Source organism: Pleurodeles waltl, chromosome 3_1 (genome assembly GCF_031143425.1).
Source record: "Pleurodeles waltl isolate 20211129_DDA chromosome 3_1, aPleWal1.hap1.20221129, whole genome shotgun sequence".
Lineage (NCBI taxonomy): Eukaryota > Metazoa > Chordata > Amphibia > Caudata > Salamandridae > Pleurodeles > Pleurodeles waltl.
Genome location: NC_090440.1, coordinates 1,711,885,822 through 1,711,910,832, shown reverse-complemented (window position 1 = coordinate 1,711,910,832; position 25,011 = coordinate 1,711,885,822). Strand labels below are relative to the sequence as shown.

Below are 25,011 nucleotides of genomic sequence, written 5' to 3'. Positions count from 1 at the left end.
AGGACGGATTCGTTGAGGGAACTGTCTGGGAGGGTCAAAAAATGACCAAATATTTTGCTTCATCTGGCCTTCCTGAAAGGACATTCCCCAAAGGCCTTCAAGACTGCTGGCAGGATCGCTGACTAGGTCTCAAAAGGCATGTGTAGATCAGCCAAGCAAACAATGGCACTGACAAAACGTAAGGTTAGGCTGGCTGATGAGAATATGAGAATGGCTCAATCCTTTTCAACCCTCTGTCCAGGAGTTCATAGGGAAGGAGATGGGATTCACATTGCTGACAGAGGCTTGAACCACAAAACTCTCCAGAGTGGGATGCTGAGCCAAGAAATCAGGGTCGCCGGTCACAAGCTTGTGGCATCTGGAAACCACTAGGCATGAACACCACCAATGGGGGCACGAATAAGGGCTTGCCCATGCGCCCATCAAAGTATCAGTCAGGGCTTCATTAAAGGACAGCAAACACTCAGAAGAAGCCTTCTTAGAAATAAAGGAACAATCTTCAGACTGCAGGGGAGGTATTTATATCTGCCCCACTTCATCCCTTCCAGGGCTATATAAAGTTAAGGTGGAGTCACACAAGATCATCGGACTCAGCCTGCTGCCAGGGGATTATTCTAAAAGTGAGAAATCTATAGTTAGCCCTACCCATTTGATGCATTAATTCTGGTTTACATCAAAATTACCTTGTCAAGTTTTTTTTTTAATTGCTTTTGACTCAGGAAGAAGGTGCTGTATAAATTGATAAATAAAAACTACTGGCTCGACCGGTCCTGCTCTGGCTATCAATTTGGTATCAATTTGGAAAAATCCAGAGACTATCTTGACCAAGGAAATAATATTGGACTGTCTCTCCCTTGATAAGGGTCCCTTGGATTCGCTACTTTAACTCTGTATATCAACACATGGGGATGAAATTATCCTTTCTGACCCTTCTTCCTGCGCCTCTTTAAGTAAAAGGTCTGTGGCTGATGTATTTCACCACCTTATGGAATCCCATAAGGCTAGCAGGTCTTACAGGGAGACAGACTATAGCCAGGTACCTGGACTTATGGGAGCTCAACTGCTCCACTAATTACATTTGGATTGCTTGCAGTAGGTGGGAACATTCCTTATTATTTCGTTTTAGATCAGACACTGTCAAATACATGCTTTATTTTCCATTGGGCCACATACATCGTCATGAATATGTACCTTGTCCGTGTGATAGCGTATCTGAACAGACAATGCTTCATTTTACATTTTTTTGGTAAATTTTACATATATTAGTCAAGATTTTTTCTAATCCCAATTTTAGAAAAGTACAGTTACGACCTTAGCCAATGCAGACCTGCTTTTCGATTTGTATTACTTTTACATAATGAGGAAGTAATTTTTAATGGTGATTCGCTTTTAAAAGCTGCTATACGCGCGCAGGTCGATGCTCTGATACTCTTGCTATTACCTTGCATTGTACTTCAATGTACCTTAACATTTCTGTACATTTATCTTAATTAATGCACTCTGAATTACTATTTATTTATTTGCACTATGATTGACTTTTATGGTTGCTATTATGCTACCGAATAAAGTTTGTGAAATTTAAATTGATAAAATATCCTGGTCATTATTATTCTGCCTTGTTCAGTGAGACTCCATTTATGAATTTTTGAAACATAGGACACCTTTTCACATGTATTATGCACACAGGGCACACCTCGAGTAAAGAATTCTTAAAACGCTTCTCAAGTCATACACGTTTTAGGGACCTGCCACTTTGTAAATCCCATCTAAAGCACTGAAGAGAAGGGATCCCTGGGTTTGGAGTGGGGAAGATGTGCGAGGTAATGGGAGTCTCCATCAAGGTATTTACGCACAGCGTGGCGTAAGAAAGACAAGGAGAAATGGATTGGGAGAAGGGTATATCAGAGCCACTTCTGGTTATTGTTTTAGATTGTAACTATTAACACAGCCCTTTAAACCTGTAATATAAGGATGTAAGCATAGGGTTGTTTGTCATAGTTGTTACACCCTCTTTCTTTTCATGTTTACCCTGAAAGTAATCGCTACTACACTATCTGCCCCATGATGCTGTACCATCCCCCTTCTTGTAGAGCGACAATCTACTCTGCCCTATAAAGTCAATGTAGGCACCCGTCAAAAGACTTAACTGAGGCAAATGTGGCATTGGACAAAGGAGTATTTGGTAAAAGCTAAGTGACAAGGCATGGCATACGGTGGTGACGAACGAGGATGGTCGGGGTGGGTGGCAAAATATGTTGTCGCCTAAGCAGCAAAAATCATTTCACTGGCCTGGATGGGGTTTTAAAGTTAAGTAAGCGTCAGGAGGTAACTGAGAAGGCATATTTACCACGAAATACACCCAGACCGTGCAACCTCGTCTTTCCTGAACTGAGTTGGGAAAATCTGGGTGTTGGAGAAATGTATGACACTACAGGTGGGACGTAACATAGAATAAGTCAGTGGGAACAAAGCAAGTAGAGGCCTAAGCTTAATTGAGAATGACATTATTTAGCCCCTCCTTATTTGGATCTAATCAGCCATCCTACTGCCTCAGCACATCTGGAAGGAAGCAGAAGAATGGATGCGGAGAAGCAGAACCGCAGGTGAGGAGGAAAGGAAACTGGGACTGCATGCCGCAAGCTCAAGCCTACCTTCTGCACTTGATAGATCTGCAAGAGAGAAAAGAGAAGAGAGAGGAGAGAAACAGAAGCACATTGAGTCAAGAGACTACGAAGGCAACAAGAATAGACTTTGCAAGGTAAAGGTGTTTCAACCATAGCACTTAAATGCTGGATCAGAAGGGTTGCATACATGCTTACCACTTCTAGTGATCGAATCAGATTGCAACCATTAACACTGCCCTTTAAACCTGTGATATAAGGATTAAAGTGTGGGGTCGTTTGTCATAGCTGTTACACCCTCTTTCTTTTCATGTTTCCTCTGAAAGCAATCGCATTGTCCTCTTTACCTGGTAGTCTCTAACCCCAAAGACCACCCAGCAGCCATCTGTAAGTGCTTTCTAGCAGAGCTCTAGTGCCCTTGAGCCACAAAACCACTTTTTGATTTTGAGTTGATGGCAGTCTAACTGACTCCCTACATCCTTACATCCTTTTGATTGAATCCTTGGGGAAAGAAAGACTACCATCCATTTAAATTTAAAATTCACATAGTTCCTCCTAAAAGGAAGATTCTCCTTGTCTCCTAATGTGTGTAAGCATGTGATAACAAATGACTGAAATCCTTGTTTGAGTGATGCCTCAGTGTTGTATGACGCTTGAAAATGCCATGAGCAAATAAGAGTTTGTTCTACTTGTCTTCCTTTTAGCTGGTATAAGCTTTCTTTTGGGTGAAGTCCACACCCCCACTTGTTTTTTTTAGGGTTGCAGGCTGCCTAAAATGTTAATAAAGCTCCTTACTGATTGGAAGGTGGACTCTTGCCTAGCTACCCTTGGGTGTGCAAGCTCTGGTCCTCTCCAGGAAATACTTTGTACAGTCACACCATGAAGAACTCTATGGAAGAGAAGAAAAGATCTTGGATGTTGGGACTAGGTTCTAACCACATTTCTCGAAACAGGACCATGCCACAAAAAGGTTTGGCCTCAGGATCATGCAAATAGGAAGCAACTTAGTACGAGGAGGCCATCAGCTCCCTGTCCACGACTGCAATCAGATCATAGTGCAGGCGTACCATACCAAGGCTGTACATCTGTACCGAATGGGCAGTCACTCCTTAAACAGGCAAAGACCTTTACTCACTGGCCAAGAAAAGAGAAACATGTTCCTGGCTTCTCATTCAGAGGTCGGTCAGAACGTTTCTTGTTCCCTGTTACAAAGCTGGCACCTCGATGGTCTGTGGGATTCAGAGACCACCAGGTAAAAAAACACCTGGGACCGTATTATGGAACGTGCTCAAAGGGCGCAACTGACATATGCACCCGCTCTGCGTACCACAGGAGCACTTTGGTATTACAGAAAGGGTGGCAGATGCTTGTGCAGCCCTTTCTGTAATACAGATACGCTGGGGCACGTATAGCGCCAGCACTTTCACCAGAGGGTGTTCCCTCATTTGCATGGGGGTGTGGCCATATGCAAATGAGTAGATCCCTCTACCTCTGCGCCTGCACCATATTACAGATGCAGGGGCAGAGGCAATGAAGTTGCTTCAAAGCCGCTCTGTTTTTTACTTGAATGCACTGCCCTCTGGGCAGAGCAAGCTTGCAGCTTTCCTGGAGGCAGCACATTCAGTGTAATAGTGCGCACTTTCTTCATTTGTACCTGGCGCACTGTTTAAGATGCACCGTGGCACAAACAGAAAAAGTGCACCCTAAGAGAAAAAACACTAAGGTTGAAAAGATGCAATTAATAATTCTGGACTGTCAGTCTTTACACTGTGTTATACTGCATTTGGTAGTACATTTTGCCCACGAGTCAGGCCAGCTTGCTCATAGCAACAAATGGAGTCAATGGAGTTACCACTGCAGACTTACTACCTAGAATACTGGGCAAATTGGGGGTACATGGAGTACCACTTTGAAGTTATTAGGTGTTTCCTGTTAACATGGGAAACTACAAAAAGGTTGGGTGCCTATGAAGGAAACTATCAAAAATCCCAGAAGAAGAAACCAAGAATCCCAGCCTTCCCATTTTCCAATCTTCTGTGCCACCTCACTGAAGGTACCTGTAAGCACAGAGCTAAAAAAAACATAAGTACCAGTGATTCCACATTTGCAAAACAGAAAGCACCTTGCACCCATATCCACATCCCTCCCTCTAAACCAGATGTGGTAATGAAAGATAAACAAGCTGCTCGAACTGCTAGAGGAATTTAAACCATTTTTGTTTGGCAGCTTGTTTTGAATTCGATCATGTGGAAATTAGATCACCAACCTGTTCTACGATAAGAGCTACTGATGGTGAAAATCATCCCCGGCTACTAACAGAAATTATCAGTGTTACAACGGCGGCCACTTCAGACAAGATTCAGTTAGTGCCCATTGAATGCAGGAATACGAACACTGACCATCTCATTGCATCAGGCAAGGTCATCAGCAATGACGGGAAAAGAAAAAGCTTGATCAGTTTTAATTCTGAATGCCATTACGCACACAAAGATCACAGCACACAGTATGCAAAGTAAGACAAAAAAGGATCAGAGCATCTAGTCATTGTGAGGTAGAGATGAATGAAGAAATCGAGCACACCGGTGTTCAAATCTTGTCTCCAGAGAAGAGTTCATTTATTCTGAACGAAGTGATATTCCATAGAACAGAGAACAATTTTTCCAAAGCAAACAGCCAACACGTGTTTCGTCACACCAGTGACTTTTTCAAGGCCGAGATTGACGGGAAGGTTCCAAGCAAGTAAAGTCAGATACGTCTCAGAGATAATAAACAGTCCAAACAATACTTCGTAATCTCTTAATTAACATCGTCAATGTGTAACATAGATAGTCCAAAAGGCGTGCAAAGCTGTCCATCAAAAAGAACCCCGGTAGGTCCAAACGTATGTCTCGTAAGTAAGTATGCTGCAGTCCGTCCGTGTGTCGGCGTCTTCTCCTCAGAGATCTTCTCTGGAGACAAGATTTGAACACTGATGTGCTCGATTTCTTCATTCATCTCTACCTCACAATGACTAGATGCTCTGATCCTTTTTTGTCTTACTTTGCATACTGTGTGCTGTGATCTTTGTTTGCGTAATACTATTTGTGTATTTATATTACACATTACTGTTGCCTAAGGGTAGTAGGGCATATGATCACGTGCACCATTTCTTGCTCATCAGATTATACAACATTTATGTACTAATCCCTTTGAGTGCGGCCAACTCTCACCCTTGCTACCCGCTATTAATTCGGAATGCCGCTACATTGAATAGCAGTCATATACAAAAAGCTGCCGGACACCTGGAAAAGAACATTAGGAATAAGACTCGCCACTGCTACACGAGTTACCATTACACATAAATATATTTTGTCTCCAGAAAACATCTTTTCTTTTCTGACAATACACACATTTTACTTGTAAGTACATTCTTTTCAATTTTGGAAATATTCCCAGGTCAACTAAACAAACGTTTTTCACGTACTTGCTCGGGCCGCAGACAGGGGAGCTACTCACAGCTAACCGGAGAGCTACCAGAAGCTCCCGAGCTACTCGCTGGAAAACCCTGTACTAGATAGTCTGTCAAGGATGAGGCAAATGATATCACCCCACCTCCGCCCAGCTCAACATAGACCCTACTCAGTCAGAGTAGGCACACCCCATTATCAGGCCAAAGTGGTACTGGTAAAACAACATGGCCAAACTTCACGTGACCAGTCGATGCCTTGTACAAAGTCAAACTGACAAGTGCTAGGGAAGAGGAAATGAAAGAGTGAAAAGAGAGGACCCAGGTGCTACATTTATTCAATGCATTTGTCATATAAACAAAAACAAAAAAAAGTATGACATTTTGCATTTACACTATTTACCATATGTATCTGATACTAGAAACATATTTAAATGTTCACAGTTTTTTGCAAACAACATTAAATTGACTTCACCTTTGTAATGAAATTTATAATATGTACACATTGAGTGTCGGCCTTCTAGTTTTGCAGCCAAGTACTGAAAATGCTTGTGGGGAGCACAAATACAGACATCGCATGGGGCTTCAAAGCGAACAGACTAAAGGATCCGTGGAATGAACTACAATATTGTTTCTGCCCTCCCCAGCCCACTACCAACTTTCACCCCACAATTCATGTCAACAACACAAACAAGCCGTGCTTAAAAGATACACAGCATTTTTGTTTTGCCACAGGCCCTTTTAAGATCATGTTATTAAGATCATGCTCTCGCGAGTAAGCCTTTCACTTTAAGAGCACTTTAATTGGTCTTTTAGTTGAACTCAACGTTTTACTGTGTGTAGTCTCAACTTTTCAGCGTTTATGGTCTTCGACGGGATTATGGATATGAAATATGCTGCAGTGATGTGCACAGCTTTGGTTTACAAACGGGCTGGGGCAGCCTGCTTCCAGTTTTGACCTGTGCAGATAAGTTTCGTATATGGGGTCAGGCCACATTGTAGCTCAAGCCCATGAGGTCTAGCCATATCTCCACAAGGGACAAAACTGAAAACAGCCTGTCCAAGCCGAGCAACATAACCACGACACAACCGAAGACCTGCACATCAACAACTCATGTTCAGATTTTGTGGTCAAAGAGAAAAGTTAAGGACTAAATAAGGCCATGAGTAAGCCATTCCTCTGCTTGACACAACCTCTGCCCAAACTTGTCCTCCAATGTTCCCTGCGCGCGAGTACCCCCCTCCCCCCAAATATGCTGGTTGTTGAAATTAACTAAATCGACAAGTTATGTGACTAAAATCCTTGGAATGCCGCTGCAGTACCTGCTAAGATAGTTCGGACCTAGTTGCTATAGAAAGATCGTTTTTTGTTTTCCCAATAACTTTGGCCCCGCTTGGTGAATCTTCACAACATTTTCAAAACTTAAACTTCCGTGGGTTCAGCTGATGTCTTGAGAGAGTCAGGGTGATCAGCGGGGCTGAGAAAATGGGTGGTCCCAAAACATGTTTTCCGCATGCATTTTCCCAATAGGGATTTTGAACACGACTATAGCCCGAATTGCTGGACAGAGTTACACCAAATTGGCAGAAAGCTAGCTCTTGGTCCACAAAGCACGCTTTTTGTGATTTGGTGTAAATCCATTCAGTGGTTTTGGAGATATTAATGGGCAAAAAAAATGTAGATATCTAGGGTTGCAGATCAGCTATGGATCCAAATGCACCTGTGCTGATATGTGATTGACTGCCATCACTTCAACAAGGAATTGTTGACAACCATCTTACGACTCGACTTCAAAAATAATAGGGGCCAGGGTAGGGTCACCCTGAGCCACTAGCATTGGTTTAGGGGTCCCTCATGGACTATGCCAGGGCTAAAAATCATTTAAAAAAAACAAATCTCAGAAAAAAACAGCTGATTCATGGCTTTTCCCAAGATTAAAAGCACAGTCCCCCCCCCCCAGGACTTGTATTAGTCCCAGGGACCACCACCTCCTTAGGGGCAATTATGTAGAAATATCAGGGGCGCGTGGCCCCCCTGCAACCCAGTGACCACCACCATATTGGGGTAAAATCTTTATTTAAAATGGGGGAAGCCCATACATCCTCACCCACAGCCCCAGGGACCTCCACCTCCCCAGGGCAATTTGCTCTAATGAAGGGGAGGGACATATCTGCACCACCTGCCCCCGCAGCCCCAGGCACCGCCACCTCCCCCTCCCCCTCCCCAGGGCTGAAAAAAGATAATGAGAAGGGTATGTTGCGGACACCCAGCCCCGGGGACCACCACCTCCCTGTGGCTTAATTGAAACGTTGGAGCGGAGCTGCTCGTGGAGCCATACATGGTCTATGGGACCACCACCCGCCAGGGTGTGCTCCTACTAAGTCACGGGGTGCCCACCCCAGGACATAGTTGTTTGCTATGACTTTGTGAGAGCTTTGACAGTTCCCACTTAGAGCAAACACTCTGCTTCCTGCGGGCGAGAGCGGTCAAAGTGCTCTTGCCCGCTGGAAGCAGAGGTTTCATCTCTATCCCTACCCAGAGAGATGCAGGCAGGGAAAGAGATGAAACAACTGCTCTGGCACATGGGAAGCTTCTTGTTTAGCATCTCCCTGTGTGCCAAAGCAATGCCGAATCCCGCAGGAGGCGGGAAGCTGGTTGGGACCACGGGAGCCTTGAGGCTCCCCCCATAGTCCCCACCATGCACACAGGTGACATTGCCAGGCTCTGGGGGATGGGGTCCGGCCCGGGGAGGAAGGCCACATTGCCCCCCTCCACCATTGAAAAATATGGGCCCCAGGGGATGGAGTCCTTGGGGCCAACATCAGGTGGTGGGCTAAGGGGGTCCCTGCGGTGCATATGGATTCCGACATGTAGTGTTGGGCTCGGAGTGTTACAAGTTGTTTTTCTTTTATAGTCACAGGATCGAGTGACTCCTCCTCTTCAGTTCCATTGAGCATGGGCATCAACTCCATTGTTAAATTGTTTTTCCGCAGAGGGTAAAGGAAGGAGTGATAGAGTATATAGGTATAAAGTAAGGGAAGTCCATGCAAATGTAAATGTATATACAAATGTGTTAACTTAAACGACTACAGGCTTCCGGGGAGGAGGGAGGGTGCATGTGAATCTGCAGCAGAACATTCCACGAACAGATGTACACTGGTAAGTGACATTTTCCGTTCGATGGCATGTGTAGCTGCAGATTGGCATGTGTAGCTGCAGATACACATGCTGTGCAGACTACAAAGCAGTTTGTCCTCCCAGAAAATAGCGGTGGCTAGCCTGTAGGAGTTGAAAGTTGTTTGAAATAATGTTCTTAGAACAGCTTGACCTACTGTGGCTTGTTGTTGTGATCATACGTCTGTACATCATCAGTAGTGTTTAGTAAATGTATGGGGTGTTGACCATGTAGCTGCTTTACATATTCCAGCCATTGGTATATTCCCGAAAAAGGCCATTGTTGCACCTTTCTTTCATGTAGAATGTGCTTTGGGAGTAATCAAAAGCTGTCTTTTTGCTTTGATATAGCATGTTTGGATGCACCTTACAATCCATCTTGCTAAACCTTGTTTTGATATAGCATTGCCTGAATGTGGTTTTTGGAAAGCCACAACGAGTTGTTTAGTCTTTCTAAATGGTTTAGTTCTGTCTATATAGCACATTAAAGCTCTTTTGATGTCTAATGTATGTAGAGCTCTTTCTGCCATAGAATCTGGCTGTGGAAAGAAGACTGGCAGTTCCACTGTTTGATTTATATGAAATGGTGATACAACTTTTGGTAGAAACTTTGGATTTGTTCTTAGTTCAACTTTATGTTTGTGTACTTGGAAGAAAGGTCCTTCTAGAGTAAAGGCTTGGATTTCACTTACACTTCTTAAGGAAGGAATTGCCACTAGGACGGCAACTTTCCACGTTAGATATTGAATTTGACACAAGTGCATTAGCTCAAATGGTGGACCCATAAGTCTTGTAAGCACTATATTTAGATTCCAAGATGGAACTGGTGGGTTCTGGGTGGAATGATGCGTTTTAAGCCTTCCATGAAAGCTTTAATGACAGGAACTCTAAATAAAGAGCTATGTTGTATATTTTGTAAATATGCAGAAATAGCAGGAAGATGTATTTTTATTTAAGAAAATGCTAAATTTAATTTTTGTAAATGAAGTAAATAGCATACAGTATTTTGTATTGATGCTGTAACAGGGTCTATATTTTTAGATTGACAGTAATATACAAATCATTTCCATTTGTTTGCATAGCACTGTCTAGTAGTGTTTTTTTGCTTGTTTAATAACTTCCATACATTCTGATGGGAGTTGTAAATATCCAAACTCTATGACCTCAGGAGCCAAATTGCTATATTGAGAGCTTTGGGATTTGGATGTCTGATTTGACCTCTGTTTTGTGTCAACAGATCTGGTCTGCATGGGAGTTTGGATTGTGGTACTACAGATAGATCTAGTAATGTTGTGTATCACTGTTGACGTGCCCATGTTGGTGCTATGAGTATCATGTTGAGTGAAGTTTGAAGCAACTAGAAACGGAAGGAGTAGGAGAGGGGGAAAAGCGTACACAAATATCCCTGACCAATTGATCCATAGAGCATTGCCCTTGGATGGGGGATGTGGGTGTCTGGATGTGTTTTTTTGTGTTTTCGCTTGTTGCGAACAGGTCTATGTTTGGTGTTCCCCACTTTTGAAAGTACTTTTGAAGTACATGAGGATGAATCTCCAACTTGTGCGTTTGTTGGTGATTTCTGCTGAGGATGTCTGCCAACTGATTGTCTACCCCTGGGCTGTACTGTGCTAATAGATTAATTTGGTTGTGGATTGCCCATTTCCACATTTTTTGGGCCAGAAGGGACAGTTGGGATGAATGTGTCCCTCCCTGTTTGTTGAGATAATACATGGTTGTCATGTTGTCTGTTTTGAACATTATTCCGTGTGAGAAGAGGTTGAAAAGCTTTGAGGGCTAGAAAGACAGCTAATAACTCCAAGTGGTTTATGTGTAACTGTTTCTGTTTGACATCCCATTGTCCTTGAATGTTGTGACTGTTTAGGTGAGCTCCCCAACCAATCATTGATGCATCTGTTGTAATTATGGTTTGAGGCACAGGGTCTTGAAATGACCGCCCCCTGATTAGATTGGTAGAATTCCACCACTGAAGGGACATATATGTTTGGGGGTCTATCAACACTAGATCTTGGAGTTGACCATGTACCTGTGACCACTGTTGTGCAAGGCACTGTTGTAAGGGCCACATGTTTAATCTTGCATGTGGAACAATTGCAATGCAGGATGCCATAATTCCTAGAATTTTCATGACAAATCTTACAGTGTTTTGTTGATTTGGCTGTATTTGTGGAATTAGATTTTGGAAGCTTGTATCCTTTGTGTGTTTGGATACGCTAGAGCTTGTTGAGTATTTAGTACTGCACCTAAATACGGTTGTAGTTGTGCTGGTTGGAGGTGTGATTTTTGGTAGTTTATTGAGAAACCTAGTGTGTGTGTAAGGTTTGTATTACTTAACGTGTATAATTATGGCATTGTGTACGGCTGCTTGATTTTATTAGCCAATCGTCTAGATATGGAAAGACATATATGTATGTTTCTTCTTAGGTAAGCTGCCACTACTGCCAAGCACTTTTTGAACACCCTTGGCACTGTTGTTATTCCAAAGGGTAACACTTTGAATTGGTAGTGTTTTCCCTGAATGACAAATCTGAGGTATTTTCTGGGGGCAGGATGGATGGGTATGTGGAAATAAGCATCCTTGAGGTCTAAAGCTGTCATAAAATCTTGTTTTTGTAGCAGTGGGATAACATCCTGTAAAGTTACCATGTGAAAATGTTCTGACAGGATATAAAGATTGAGGGGCCCGAGGTCTAATACTGGCCTGAGGGTGCCATCTTTTTTGGGAATTAGAAAGTATAGTGAATAAACTCCTGTTCCTATTTGAGACTGTGGAACTAACTCTATTGCTTGTTTGAGTAGTAGAGATTGGACCTCTTCTTGTAACAGAATTGTGTGTTCTGTGGTTAGTTTGTGAATCATTGGTGGAATAGTTGGAGGAGTACCCAGTTGTCTGTGGTGATATTTTGCCAATGTGTGGAACTGTGGTAGTCTTCCCCCCACAGGAGAGGTGTGGAGTGGAAGGGAGTGAGGGAAGTCACTGTTTTGGGTGTGTTGCAGGCTGCTTAGAGGTCTGGAATTTTACTCTATTCCTGGAGTATTGTCCTCTATATGTGCCTCTAAATCCACCTCGTTGGTACTGTGTTTGGTAGGCTGGTTTTGTTTGGGAGGTTGATGCCTCTGAGAGCTGTGGTCTGAAACTACTTCGAAATTGAGGTTTACAAAATGGCCCTCTATATGGTGTAGAATAGAGTGCACCTATTGCTTTAGCTGTGTCAGAGTCTTTTCGTAGCTTTTCTATTGCTGTGTCTACCTCTGGTCCAAAAATGTTTTTTTTTAAATCGAAGGGCATGTTTAACACAGCCTGTTGCATTTCTGACTTAATCAGGAAGATCGGAGCCATGCATGTCCACGAATAGTAACTGCTGTGTTGACACTCCTTGCAGCGGGATCTGCTGCATCTAGGGCATATCTTATTTGATTATTAGTGATAGCTTGCCCTTCTTCCACTACCTGTTGAGCCTTTTTTGGTGTTCTTTGGGGAGATGCTGTATTATATCTTGCATCTCATCCCAATGGGCTCTATAATGACGAGCTAGTAGTGCTTGTAAGTTTGCTATTCTCCATTTGTTTGCTGCTTGGGACGCAACCCTTTTCCCAGCAGCATCAAATTTCCTGCTTTCCTTATCAGGAGGGGGTGCATCTCCTGAGGATTGACTATTTGCTCTCTTCCTGGCAGCACTAACCACAATAGGATCAGGTGGTACCTGATGGGTGATATAATCAGGGTCAGAAGGTGCAGGTGTGTACTTCTTTTCTATTCTAGGTGTTATAATGCGTGCTTTTACTGGCTCGTTAAAAATTTGATCTGCATGTTTTACACATGCCTGGGAGCATCTGGAGGAACTGGTATCTAGAATGAGTTGAGGATAATGTGTTGAATAAAAATCCTCTTCTAGTGGTTCTGTATACATTGTAACCCCATGATAGGCTGCAGCCCTAGTTATGACCTGGTTAAATACAGTAGTATTCTCAGGTTTCGATGGTTTAGAGGGGTAGCTGTCTGGATCGTTGCTTGGGATGGGATCCGGGCCATAAAGATCTCATGGATCAACAGTGTCCTGTTGAGTCATAGGAATGAGTTGGCGAATGCATTGGTGTAGGGCTGGTGTGAGGAGAGGTAGATAAGTATGAGGAGGAGAAGACTGAGGAGGTACTGTCTTATCTTCTGTTTTGGCACTTTAGCTGGGGGCTGCATAGTGTCCAATTCCTCCTGAAATGCTACCTTCCTCTTTGTTTTTAAAGGAGGTGCTGTGAGAATTCTCCGTTTCTTTATGGATGTGGATCCTTGACTTCCTCTCATCCATAATTTGAAGTATTGGTTCGACCTCTGCCTCCTCCTCCTCAAAGGTTCTGTGGCTTTCTTTAAGTCTTTTAGAAAGTCCTTGTTCCTCTGTATATGCAGTTTTTTTCGGCTCCGAAGTGTGTTTTTTCGGGATCGAAAAGGATGAGGAAGGTCTCGGCTCCAAAACAGGTTTTCTTATTTTCGACTCTGAAAATTGTTGTTTACTGGAGTCTGAAATGAAGCTTTTTGTCGACTCACGAGGATTTTGTAGGGTTGGTGCCGAACTGGGGGGTCGGTTACCGACAGTCTTTTTTCGGGCCGAGCCATGGCCTTCTGTTTTTTCTTATGTGAGGGTGCAGGGGCAAACGTACACACATGCTGGCCAGTTGTGACGGGTCTGCCTTCCTCAGATTCTTGCTCTGACTCCGAATCTCGGACTGAGACCGCTGTCTGCAGTAGTTCTTCTACGTCGAAATTTCTTGCTCTTCTGTCTCTTAGAGTCTTTTTCGATAGAAAGGATCGACAGGCCTCGCAGTTTTCCTCCTGATTGTCTGGAGAAAGGTAGAGGTTGCAAACCAGATGCTGGTCGGTGTATGGGTACTTCGCGTGGCACCGAGGGCAGAATCGAAATGGAGTCCGATCCATGAGGCTCTCCACGCGGTCGGCCCGAGTTGGGCATGCGCACCCCGAAAGGCGAACAAAGTTGCTTCCCGACGGTACTGCTGTGTCGATGGAAGATTATTAACGCGATCGATACCATATCGACGAAAAGAAAGTTTTGCAAAGTTTTCCGAATCAAAATCTCGGAGCGAGAGGAAGCACGTCCGAACCCGACGGCGGAAAGGAAACAATCTAACAATGGAGTTGATGCCCATGCGCAATGGCACCGAAGAGGAGGAGTCACCCTTCATTCCGTGACTCTAAAAGACTTCTTCGAAGAAAAACAACTTGTAACACTCCGAGCCCAACACTAGATGTCGGAATCCATATGCACAGCATGTGTATCTGCAGCTACACATGCCATTGAACATATATATATATAGCTTTAAATGGGCCGGAACTCATAGGTACTGAGTACCGGCACTTTTTCATTTTCTCCCCTTGAGTACCGGAACTTTTCTTGTGAGAAGAAGTATACTGGTACTCGTGGGGGTCCTGGCTTTGACGCAAGTGGTGCTGCTCATGAATTCCTGCCTCAGCAGCAGTTTGTTTCAAATTCCTTTCAAAGGATGGAAGCCTGGGCTGAGCTGGTGTAAAAGCGCCAGAGCAGCAGCTCTTGTTTGTAGGACTCAGTGATCTACCTGAGCTGCTGTGAAAGTTACAAAGAAAAACTACATAAGAGGCAAAATTCATGATTTTTTTTTTAGGGTTCTGCAAGTGACAACCTCTTGCTCTAGATGGAAAACCAAATCTAAATCAATTGTTACAGGATGTTACATGGAAGATGTGACATTTTCATACAGTTTTGAATTTTAGAGGCCAAACCTTTGCATTCTGAGATTTGTAGTTTCCTTTTTTTTCATTCTACGCAAGAGATTACAAAAATCTCAGCATATAAAGCATGTATTGTAAAAATCATGGATGGATTTAAAATGCTACATATCAAGCCACTTGGAACTACCAGCCCCTGCTCACATATTTTGTGGGAGTCCACACACATTATGCACAGAACAAAGATCAACAATTACCATTTTTGGGCATTTTTTTATGGTGAATACTGAATCCTTCAGGGTGCTGCTTCTGGTACAGGCTCTACGACATTTTTGAGAGTTGCCACTGTCCAGCAGTGCATGTGAAATACAACATGTGAGCAGTGCTTAATTTGAGCTGGTGGTTTCTTCTAAGGTATGGGGGACCAGCACTTATTTTTGAGGGTCGCCACTTATTTTTCTGCCTCAAGCATTTACTGCGAGCAAAAGACACATATGGGAAAGACTGAGGAAGAGAAAAACGAAAATGCTTCACAATGGGAGAAAGCAGAAAGCTGCATGAGTGAGCTGAAGGGGCAAGGAGTGGTTGTAAATGGATTAAAGAGGCCCGAGATGGCTTCAGGATTATGCTGCCTCAGTATTCCGTGCGCGCACATTTAATTGCAGCAGCCGTGTGTTTCAGAGGAGAACTTTGGGACTTAGCACGCTTATATTTACAAATTGAGCACTGCATGTGAGAGATGGAAATTAAAGGCAAAAGTGTGCAAGTTTGCAAGCACAGTTATGCCTGTGAGAATGAAATGTGGAACTTGTGTTTGTGTGAAACTGAAGGTGATTCAGGAGTATGAAATGCATAAGTCAGGGACATCTTAAGGTTTTTGGGGCCCCGGGCCAAACATATTTAGGGGGGCCCTGTTTGGAACAGCTTTGAATTTATGATCCAGTTTCAGCTCTTTTGTGCCCTCTTTGGCCAGGTCACTGACCGCGCACAGACACTTGGCCAAATTCTAAATGTGTTTACATCTAATATTCTGGGAAAGTGATGTGTTTTTAAGTTTGAAACACAGCATCAGCTCACTATTACTATAAATATTCTCTGTGACACCCTCCCTTTTCTCATATGTGAGGTACTGTTTTGATGTAATATAAACTTTTTTATGACGGTTGCATTAAACATAAACACAACATTTGCCTGTAAAATGTCAAACATCACCCACATTAAAAATATATTAAAAGGAAAACACTATTTGAAACAATCTGTTTAAGAATTATTCAAGGTCATCAGGGCGGGAGTCTCTCTAGGACAGAGCTGGCTCTATTAGAGGCCCACCTGGAAGGCTGGATCAATGCGCCTGCCATGATCCACAGAATGAAACATGCAGATCACAGATTTGTTTATGAAGGCAGCTCAGCTGGTTATTGTTTTTGCTGCAGAGATCCTTGTGTTACCTGTAGTTAAAATCCCTGGGGTATAGCTTAATGATTCATGAACCTGCATCAAGAAAATACACGAAAACAGCAATGCATACATTGAGAACATTGATGTTTTTTCCTCAATACGTTGTTATTCTAAGATTAATAAAGAAGGATTACTTTCATTAATAAACAGCACTTCTATAAGTACTATATGAATGGCTATTAGTATAATAACTCATGGACAGATGCATCATTCATTCTTAAAGTGCATGCAGATTTCTGGCATACAAAGCTTAGAATGTCCAAAAACCTAGCCCCGCCCCTTGTCCTGCTCTTAGCACCACCCTTATGCTCGCCCCAAACTCCACCCCAGTCCACCACACTTTTTGGTGAGTACTTGCACTTACTTTTTCCCATTTAAAGCACTGTGTGTGTGTGTGTATATATATATATATATATATATATATATATATATAAATAAATAAAGGTTATAGGGACGTTATAGTTAAGCTCACACTTTAAGTGTACAAAACCATAGAAATGAATCTTTTTATAGTTAGAGTTATCTCAAGTAACTGTAACTCGGGCCCTAAGGTAACTATAACTCTTGCCGGCTATGCACAGTTTTTCCGTCACAAATTTTACTGCAACTATTACACTGATATTATCGATGATGTAATTAAAGATGTCATGAGTGCCGTAATTTGTGGGGTTATAGCAGTGCATGGCGAGGGTGAAAGTTACAGTTACCTTAGGGCACGAGTTATAGTTACTTGAGATAGCTCTAACTATAACAGGTGAATTTCTATTGTTTTGCTCGTTTAAAATGTGAGCCTAACTATAACGTTACCGTAACCTTAGTTTTTTCTGTGAATTTCTATGGTTTGGGGTGCACGAGGGTCTGAGTGGGTCTGTGACTGGGTGCAGAAGGGTCTGAGTAGGTGTATGAGAAGAAGAAAGATTGAGGGAGAGAAATTGAGAGAGCAAGAGAAAAAGAGTGACAGAGAGAGAGCCAGAGAGTTTTTTAGACTTTGAGGAATGGTATACTTAGAATGAGTTATTTCCGGACAAATTGAAAATAAAATATATTTGTCAATTAAAAAGAGTGAGATCACCTTCAGTATGAACCTTAAACTTTTGAAGTTTAAAGGAAATTAAAGAAGGAAAATGACCACGGGCTCACCTGGAGTAGAACCCTCAACTTTCAGTGTGAGGGTCTGTGAGCTTAACCATTAGGCCATAGGTGACTCTTTATTGTGATGCTTCCAGACATACCTATGACAGTCAACCCACTCATGTGACTGGAATAAACATAAATATTTCATCACTAGGAAGGTTTAACAGCCAAAACACTAGTAAATAAACAAGCACACTGCCAAGCAATACGAGGATTTGAACCTTCAGCCTACTGAGTGTGACAGCACAAGACCTCGACCATTAGGCCAGAAATAACTGTTCCGCTCTGCATCCAACCATTACTATAACATTTGTACCAAACTCCTTGCTACTCTGAATCTTTTAAGTAAATGTATGGAGAGACCATTGCAATAACAATCTCTCTCTCCCACCCATCTATCTATGGGATGGAAGAAAGAGAGAGAGAGAGAGAATATGACGGGACCGCATGGGGAGCCTCAAGTCCCCCACAGTCCTAGCCAGCTCCCCATGTCCTGCGGGAGCTGGCATTGCTCTTGCAAGCAGGGAGCTGCTTTAAATAGCAGCTCCTGGGGCGTGGCCAAGATGGAGCACATGTAGAAGCGTTTTCACAGAGCTCTGCTGTTGGCATTTTGGCAGAGAAGGCAGAAGGCCACCTAATTGCTGCCCTGCATCGGAGCTGGGGGCGGCATAGCGGGGAGAGAAGCAAGAGCCCGCAAAGGGTCCCTGACAGGGTGGAACTGCAAAGACGATGACGAAAGGTGAGGTTGGGCCTGGGCAGCTGAAGAGCACCGGCAACATGGCAGCATAGCGCCCGAGAGTGACGGCTGAAGAGCACCTGTGACATGGTGGCTTCTGGCCAAGTGGGATCCTGAGGTGGGGAGGCCCAGAGTGAGACCTGCACCATGGACTGGAGCGGGGGCAGCGACAAGAGTCGAGGTGAGCAAGGGGCAGGCGGGAGAGCTCGTCTCTCGGCTGTAAGGGATCTGGTACGCAGACACGGAGAAGAAGTGAAGGCCGCAGGCTGCCCACACCAGTCAGGGATGCCCAATGGAGACGGAGCCTTGCGCATGCCGAGGTAGGCCATGCTGGTGGTCCCAGATAAAAAGGAGCAGCCAGAGCCACAAGGCAGCGGTCTTGTGCTGAAGCTGGCCCCACATCCCTGGACTGGCCAGGCAGAGGGAGCGGAGAGCAGTGACGTGGGGCAATGGTGGATGCCCCCCGCCCCCCTCAGGCAGTAGTGGCGCTGCGGGGCGCAAGAGGAGCGACCCAAGATGCTCCATCAGCCCTGACCCTCAATGAAGGAGAAGCAGGGCGAGAAGGCCAAAGAGCGCCTGAAGGCTCGCCATTTTGAAGAGGGGTACACCAGGCCGGGCTCAAAGACTGAGGGGCTGAACGGGGTGCCCCAACGTGAGTGCTGCAGTGGAAATGTGGAGAGGGTGCAGTGTCACTGCTGTGCTCTGCGGGCCCCGCTCCTGGTGGCTGGCAGATCCAGAGTGGTAGCCCGATGTGGCGGTGAGAAGCAATTTGAATTGCTGCAGAGTGCTTTGATTCAGCGCTGTGAGACGCCCTCAGGACTGTAGGCATGACCTTGCAGCGCCAAAATAATAAAGAAGCATCCCTCAAAGACCTGTTTAGCAAGACTCTGTCAAAGAAATTAGCGCCCCAGTAGTGGAAGGCAATGACAGCTGAGGGGGCTGAATGGGGAGCAAGCCCAGAAGATGATGCTTCCCCTATAATAAAGGCCTTCCTGGAACGGCTGTTGCCTGGTCACCTCTGTGCATGGAGCCATTTGCCGAGCAAGTGCACCAAAACGCGCTCATATTTGGGATTCCAATGGGCTGTAGATCCCATAAAACAGCACTCTATGTGGACGACGTGCTGCTCTGTGTCACAACCACAAAACTCCCTACAGGTAATTATGGAGGCATTAACATAATTTGGAGTGTCAGGGTTTAAAGTCAATTTAACCAAGTCCTCTATCCTAAACCTCACAGTCCCGTGAGCGAATGTGGCACAGTTGCAGAAAGATCTGCCCTTCACATGGGCGATGCAGGGGGGTGAGGTACCTGGGATTGCAGGTACACCCTACGCTGCTGGTTATGGTTGAGAGCAACTACTCCGTGTTATTAAGTGGCGCACACATGGAGCTGACTAGATGGAAAGGATATGGGCTCTCTTGGCTGGGTCGAGTGGCAGCAATCAATATTATGCTGTTGACTAAAGCGCTTTTTATTATGCAAAACCTCCCACTGCAACCACCACCTGAAATTCTAGATAAACTTCAGAACCTCTTCTGGGAGGTCATATGGGCAGGTAAAAAGATGAGAATGGCAAAGGCACTGGCCTATTTACCGGTGTCTGAGTGTGGGCTGGGAGTGCCTCACCTGCTGAGCTACTATCAGGCGGCACAGCTGCGATATATGGCGGAGTGGTTGCGGGTGAGCACGGAGAAGCACTGGTGCTTCATCGATCAGGCAGTGGCAGGGCAACACATTTGGAAGTTCCCGTGGCTTCAAAAGGCATCACGACCCCCTGGGGTTTACATATCCCCCATTCTGCATGCCACAATAGAGGTGTGGGCTAAGGTGTATGTGAAAAAGGGACGGTCCACTCCCATAGCTCTACATACACAGTTCACTGGCAACCCTGACTTTCCGCCGGCACTCACTGGATCCTCGTTCCAGATCTGGCAGGACTCAAACTGTAAGAGGGTGGGGGATTTTTTTTTATGCTGATGGTGTCATGGAGTTGTCGTGACTTCAGGAGGATTTTGGAATATCATCAATGGCATACTGGCAATATCTGGCAGTGCACAATAGGGTGATCTCCCCAGCGATTCACGGGGAAGTGGGCAGACCCCTTGCCCCCTTTGAACAATGGCTGCTTATCTGCACAACCAATCAAAAACTTACTTCAGATCTCTATGCTTTTTTGGTGAGGCCTCTACTTTTGGTGAAAACCAAGGCGAGATGCAGATGGGAGAAGGAATGTGACCGATCCTTCTCGGATGAGGAGTGGGGAGATGTCCTGCATAGGGTGAGGGTCTTGGGATGTAACATGAATACCAACGAACTCTTCCTAAAAATAGCCCACTTCTGGTACTACACACCAGAGTGATTTGCTGGATGGAAGTTGGGTGGCACTGATTGGTGCTGGTACCAATGTCGTCAACTGGGTACGCTGACGCATATCCTGTGGCAATGCCCAAAATAGCCTCATTCTGGGACTCTGTACTATAGGCTATAGATAGCATCTATGATACTACCATCCCGAGATTCTCAAGCTATGTCCTGTTGGAGCTTTCGAATCTCCAGACTTATCCCCTGAAATCCCTGAAAGGAAGGGCTATCACACTGGCGATAGGGGCTGCTAAACACTTAGTAACATCACAGTGGCACTCAACTGACATCCCTCCACACACGGACTGGCTCCACAAATATGGGATATTTTGGGCATGGAAAAGATCACAGAGATGGCGATGCTGTAGTTTGGTAAGACATGGGGCCAATGCATCAACTACCTCTCTGATGAGTTTAAGGAGCTGACCTGCCCACATTACCTTTGCATGCTACATTTGACCACACATAATGACATGTGCCCTAACTGGCACTCACCCACATAGAAATTCACAGATAGCCCATATTCATCCTATGGACCTGTTTGGCTGGACCCAGAGTAGATATAGACACCATATGCTGTTAGGTTTAGCTCCCCCCTGTTTCTTCCCTTCCTTTAGAAGTTGGTGGCCACCAAATGAAACTGATTTGTGATGTTATTGTATCTGGACTATGATATAAACTCAATAAAAAGATCTTAACTCTAAAGAGCAGCTCCTCACTTGTGGGAGCAATGTTTTCATCTGTTTCCCTACACACATTTTTGCGTGTAGGGAAACAAATGAAAACTACGCTTTCTGCCAGTGGGAGCTGTTTGACAGCTCCCACTTTTAGAAAGAAAGACTTGGTTTGATTTTGCTTGGTGGGAGCCATTAGCTCCCACCAAGCAAAAGCAAACAGCTATGTCCTGGGGGTAGGCACCCTGGGACATAGCAGGAATTGGCCCGGGGGGGAGAGGGGGAGGGTGGTCCCCAGGACTATCACTGGCTCCTCGAAGAGGGCCACGCTGCCCCCTCCAAAGAGTATTACCCCACGGAGGTGGTCCAGGGGTCTGAAATGGACCACTCTCATTATTGTATTTTAGCCCTTGGGAGGTGGTGGTCGTCAGGGGGGTTGTGCGCCCCCAGCTCCCCTGCATATTTGACTTGGGAGGTGGTGGTCCCCGGGGCTGCAGGCAGGGCTGCACACCCCACTCATCCCCCCAACATCGATTACAAATTGTGCCCCAGAGAGGTGGCAGTCCCCAGGGCTGCAGGGAGGGTGGGTAGCGTCCCTCATTTCATTTGTGATTGTGCCCCCGGGGAGGTGGTGGTCCCTGGAGCTGCAGGGGACCAGGTTGCTCCATGCAGAACATAAGCAGGGGCAGTACACTCTAAAATCTGTTCATCTTTTATGCCGACCTCTCTGCTATGTTTGAAAGATAGCATAGAGTACAATCTTGAGGTTCATATAGTCTGTGTGGTGGGAAAAGCACTTTCTGAAGTGAATCGGACACCACAGGACAACAGTGAAATATTTGCATTTACCATTTTGCTGAATGCTATAAACTATTTAGTGGTTCATATCTGTATCTAGGCATGTATGTAAACACCTCCCATCAACTCATGGAGTATAATAAAGGTTGTTTCCGTCGTTCAAATGAATTAAATGATCTCTTTCATCAAAACGGATCTGAAATGTGCCTTGAGAACTGGGCTTTCTTTATATTGGTTGTGGAAAATACACTTCGTAGAATATGCTGCATTAATGAAGGCGATGTATTGAAGAATACTCTAGAACCAATAGAACTGTAATATCTAAGCTTGGATCCCAGATTACATGCACATGATCATATTGTGTGATTCTTCCCCTACCCCCTCCCCCCATCCCATCTGTTCCCAATTTCCACTGTCTGACAAATAAAGGAGCCAAACTCATGCAATAAACCCTGTATAAAAAATGGTCCTTTACCACTGCTGTTACACAACGATCTGCCTCTGCAGGAACCCAACCTTTTTTTATTTTAGGTACGTTTAGCTACAGTTATAAGATGATTTCATACAAAGAGGGACACAATGCTCCAGTCTTGGACTTTATTTTACAAGCCGATGTAACCACATATGTCATGCCAAATGAAGAGACCAAATACTACAATTCCCAGAATCATTTCAGTCGGTCAATGAAGCTCAGTGATGTGGATGCGGTGTCCCCGACGGCTTGAGGGACTCAGGAAACCCTTCTTGGAATACAGTTTGGGTTCAGAGGGCACAATTGCTTTGCAAATTAGCTTCAGGTGAAACTAAAAACGATTACTAAATTAAAAAAACTTTTTTCAGTTCCTACAAGAGACACATGAATTACCATGACCTTACTAAATCCTGAATAAGTACGAAGCAATATACTGCTTCTTGTTCAGTGAGCATTGGGCAAGGGGTCTTCATTAGATCAGGTGTGCTTTAAATATGCACTGCTGGCTCTGCTGAATTCTTATGATTACCTGCAGATGTCTACAAATTACTCTTTGGAAAAAACAAAAGCAAGTCTTTTTTACCAGTTGTGTAGCCATATCACAGGTAATTGCTTAATTAAATGTTTTTTTCTAATGAAATGAACTGCTTTAAGAGTTTCATAATCCGCAACAAAAAATGTTGACTGACAGCTTGGAAATTAGGAAACTGCTTAGGGGTTGGTAGCATATGTCGAGCACACATTTACCAGACCAGGGGGCAGGTTCTCATCTACTCTTGCAGTGAAGATTCTCACCTTTCTAAGGTCCAACCACAGTAGTTAAAAGAGGGAGGCCTCAAGTGCACAGCTACCAGTGTCCTTTAATTAACACCGATTGACGATGGATAGGTAACAAGAACTCTAGGAAGCCGCAGAGCATCAGAGCTGAAATAAACCATGTGGAGGTGCCTCGGCAGTCGAAATTTCGGGTACACCCCCTCCCCCGCAAACTGTCTCTTAGTACGTTTTTAATTTTTTTAAATTTTACTGACCAACAATTTCAATAAACCAATTTTGTTACACAAAACTAAATATTAAACATACGCAGTTTGCACTTTTTTTTTAATTACAAGCTGACAGAATAGTTTTTAAGAGACAATCTGTTAGGTGAATCTGATGTCTATGGTTTATGTACTTTAGGTTGTTAATTTGCACAATACATTACATTTAATACTCCATAGAGAAAATACTGTATTAAAGTTCTTGTTTCTTTCAGTTGATTTTTTTTTTATCGTTTGGAAACAATTTAAGAAAGCTTGATTGTAATTTTCTTTCAAGATCAAATCAATGTTATTTTGATCCATTGTCGTGGGCCCCTAAAAAGGAGTGGAGCGCAAAGGCCAGTGTCTACTTTGCCTATTTAGCAATCTGGCACTGGTTTTGCTACAGCTTGCAGGAGTCCTAAGTTGCCAATAGTTGCTGCTCCTGATGCTAAGCATGGGGTGAAGCTGCTACCCTAACGCCTCATACTGAAAGGTTTTCCTGGATCCCACAGAAACGTTGCTTCTGCATTGCTGGGTTCTTGAGTTTCACTCAACCTATAAGTGTGTTCCTGTACATTCATAGTGACGCACACAGAGATATTGGCTCTCGTCAGGTCTACATTGGCCTTTTGGAACGCTACTGTGACATCAAAGCACCTCATAGGCCCTCTAGAGTAAGAATGCACTTAGAAGTCCCACGGGGACCAGCAGAAAACACTCACTCACCTGCCTTTACTGCTCCAGTTACGCCCTCAAAAAGGCCAAGAGTTCTTACAGCTACTCGCGAGTCTCGCAGAAAATTCCTGTTCACTCATGGGTCTCGTGCCCCTCTAAAATGTTCCCCTATCCTGAAGGCCTTTGTGGGCCTTCCTGGACGTCCCGTACTCTCCGTGCCGCCTCAGTCACTTTCTGGAACGGTGTGCTTCTCTCCCGGCTCCTCCCGCGTTCTTTAAAACACTGACGCTTTCTCGCAACTCCTGGCTTGGCATACACAATATCACTGATCCTTTCCAGCGCCTCAGTGGCCCGACAGCCCTTCTTGGTTAGTCTATGCCCCCACGCAGATCCTCAAAGGCTTTCGGGATGGCACGTGTGCCCCTATAATTACCCACGAACTTTCCAGATGGATTTTACCCCGGGGGGCTCTTCACACGCCTCTCCACAACACTAACACGAGAAGACCGACACCGACCAGGCACCCAGGCCAGTGTCAGAATTAGGTCAGCGGGTCACATGGGATTGCAAGGCCTGTGGATCACTGGAGATTAACTGCAGAGATCCCTGCCTGCTCCAGGAAAAATGCCCAGCTAATAATAGTCTGGGAAGATGGGCCAGGAGAGGAGAAGCCCTCAAAGCAGCACTGTGCAGACACTAGACCACC

General features: G+C 44.5%; 1 protein-coding gene across 30 annotated transcripts in view; it reads right to left on the bottom strand.

Moving 5' to 3' along the window:
* LRRFIP1 (LRR binding FLII interacting protein 1) overlaps window positions 1-25,011 on the bottom strand; it is a 422,096-nt gene that overhangs the window by 193,644 nt on the left and 203,441 nt on the right. For 22 of the 30 annotated variants that reach the window (XM_069225608.1, XM_069225605.1, XM_069225609.1 and 19 more), the window contains exon 3: window positions 2,652-2,669. The exons of 7 other annotated variants lie outside the window; for them this stretch is intronic. In XM_069225608.1, the coding sequence (XP_069081709.1) occupies window positions 2,652-2,669 (18 nt within the window). Of the gene's footprint in view, window positions 1-2,651; window positions 2,670-24,356; window positions 24,769-25,011 lie in introns of those variants that run through there. One more of the 30 variants, XM_069225590.1, reaches the window with a different exon arrangement.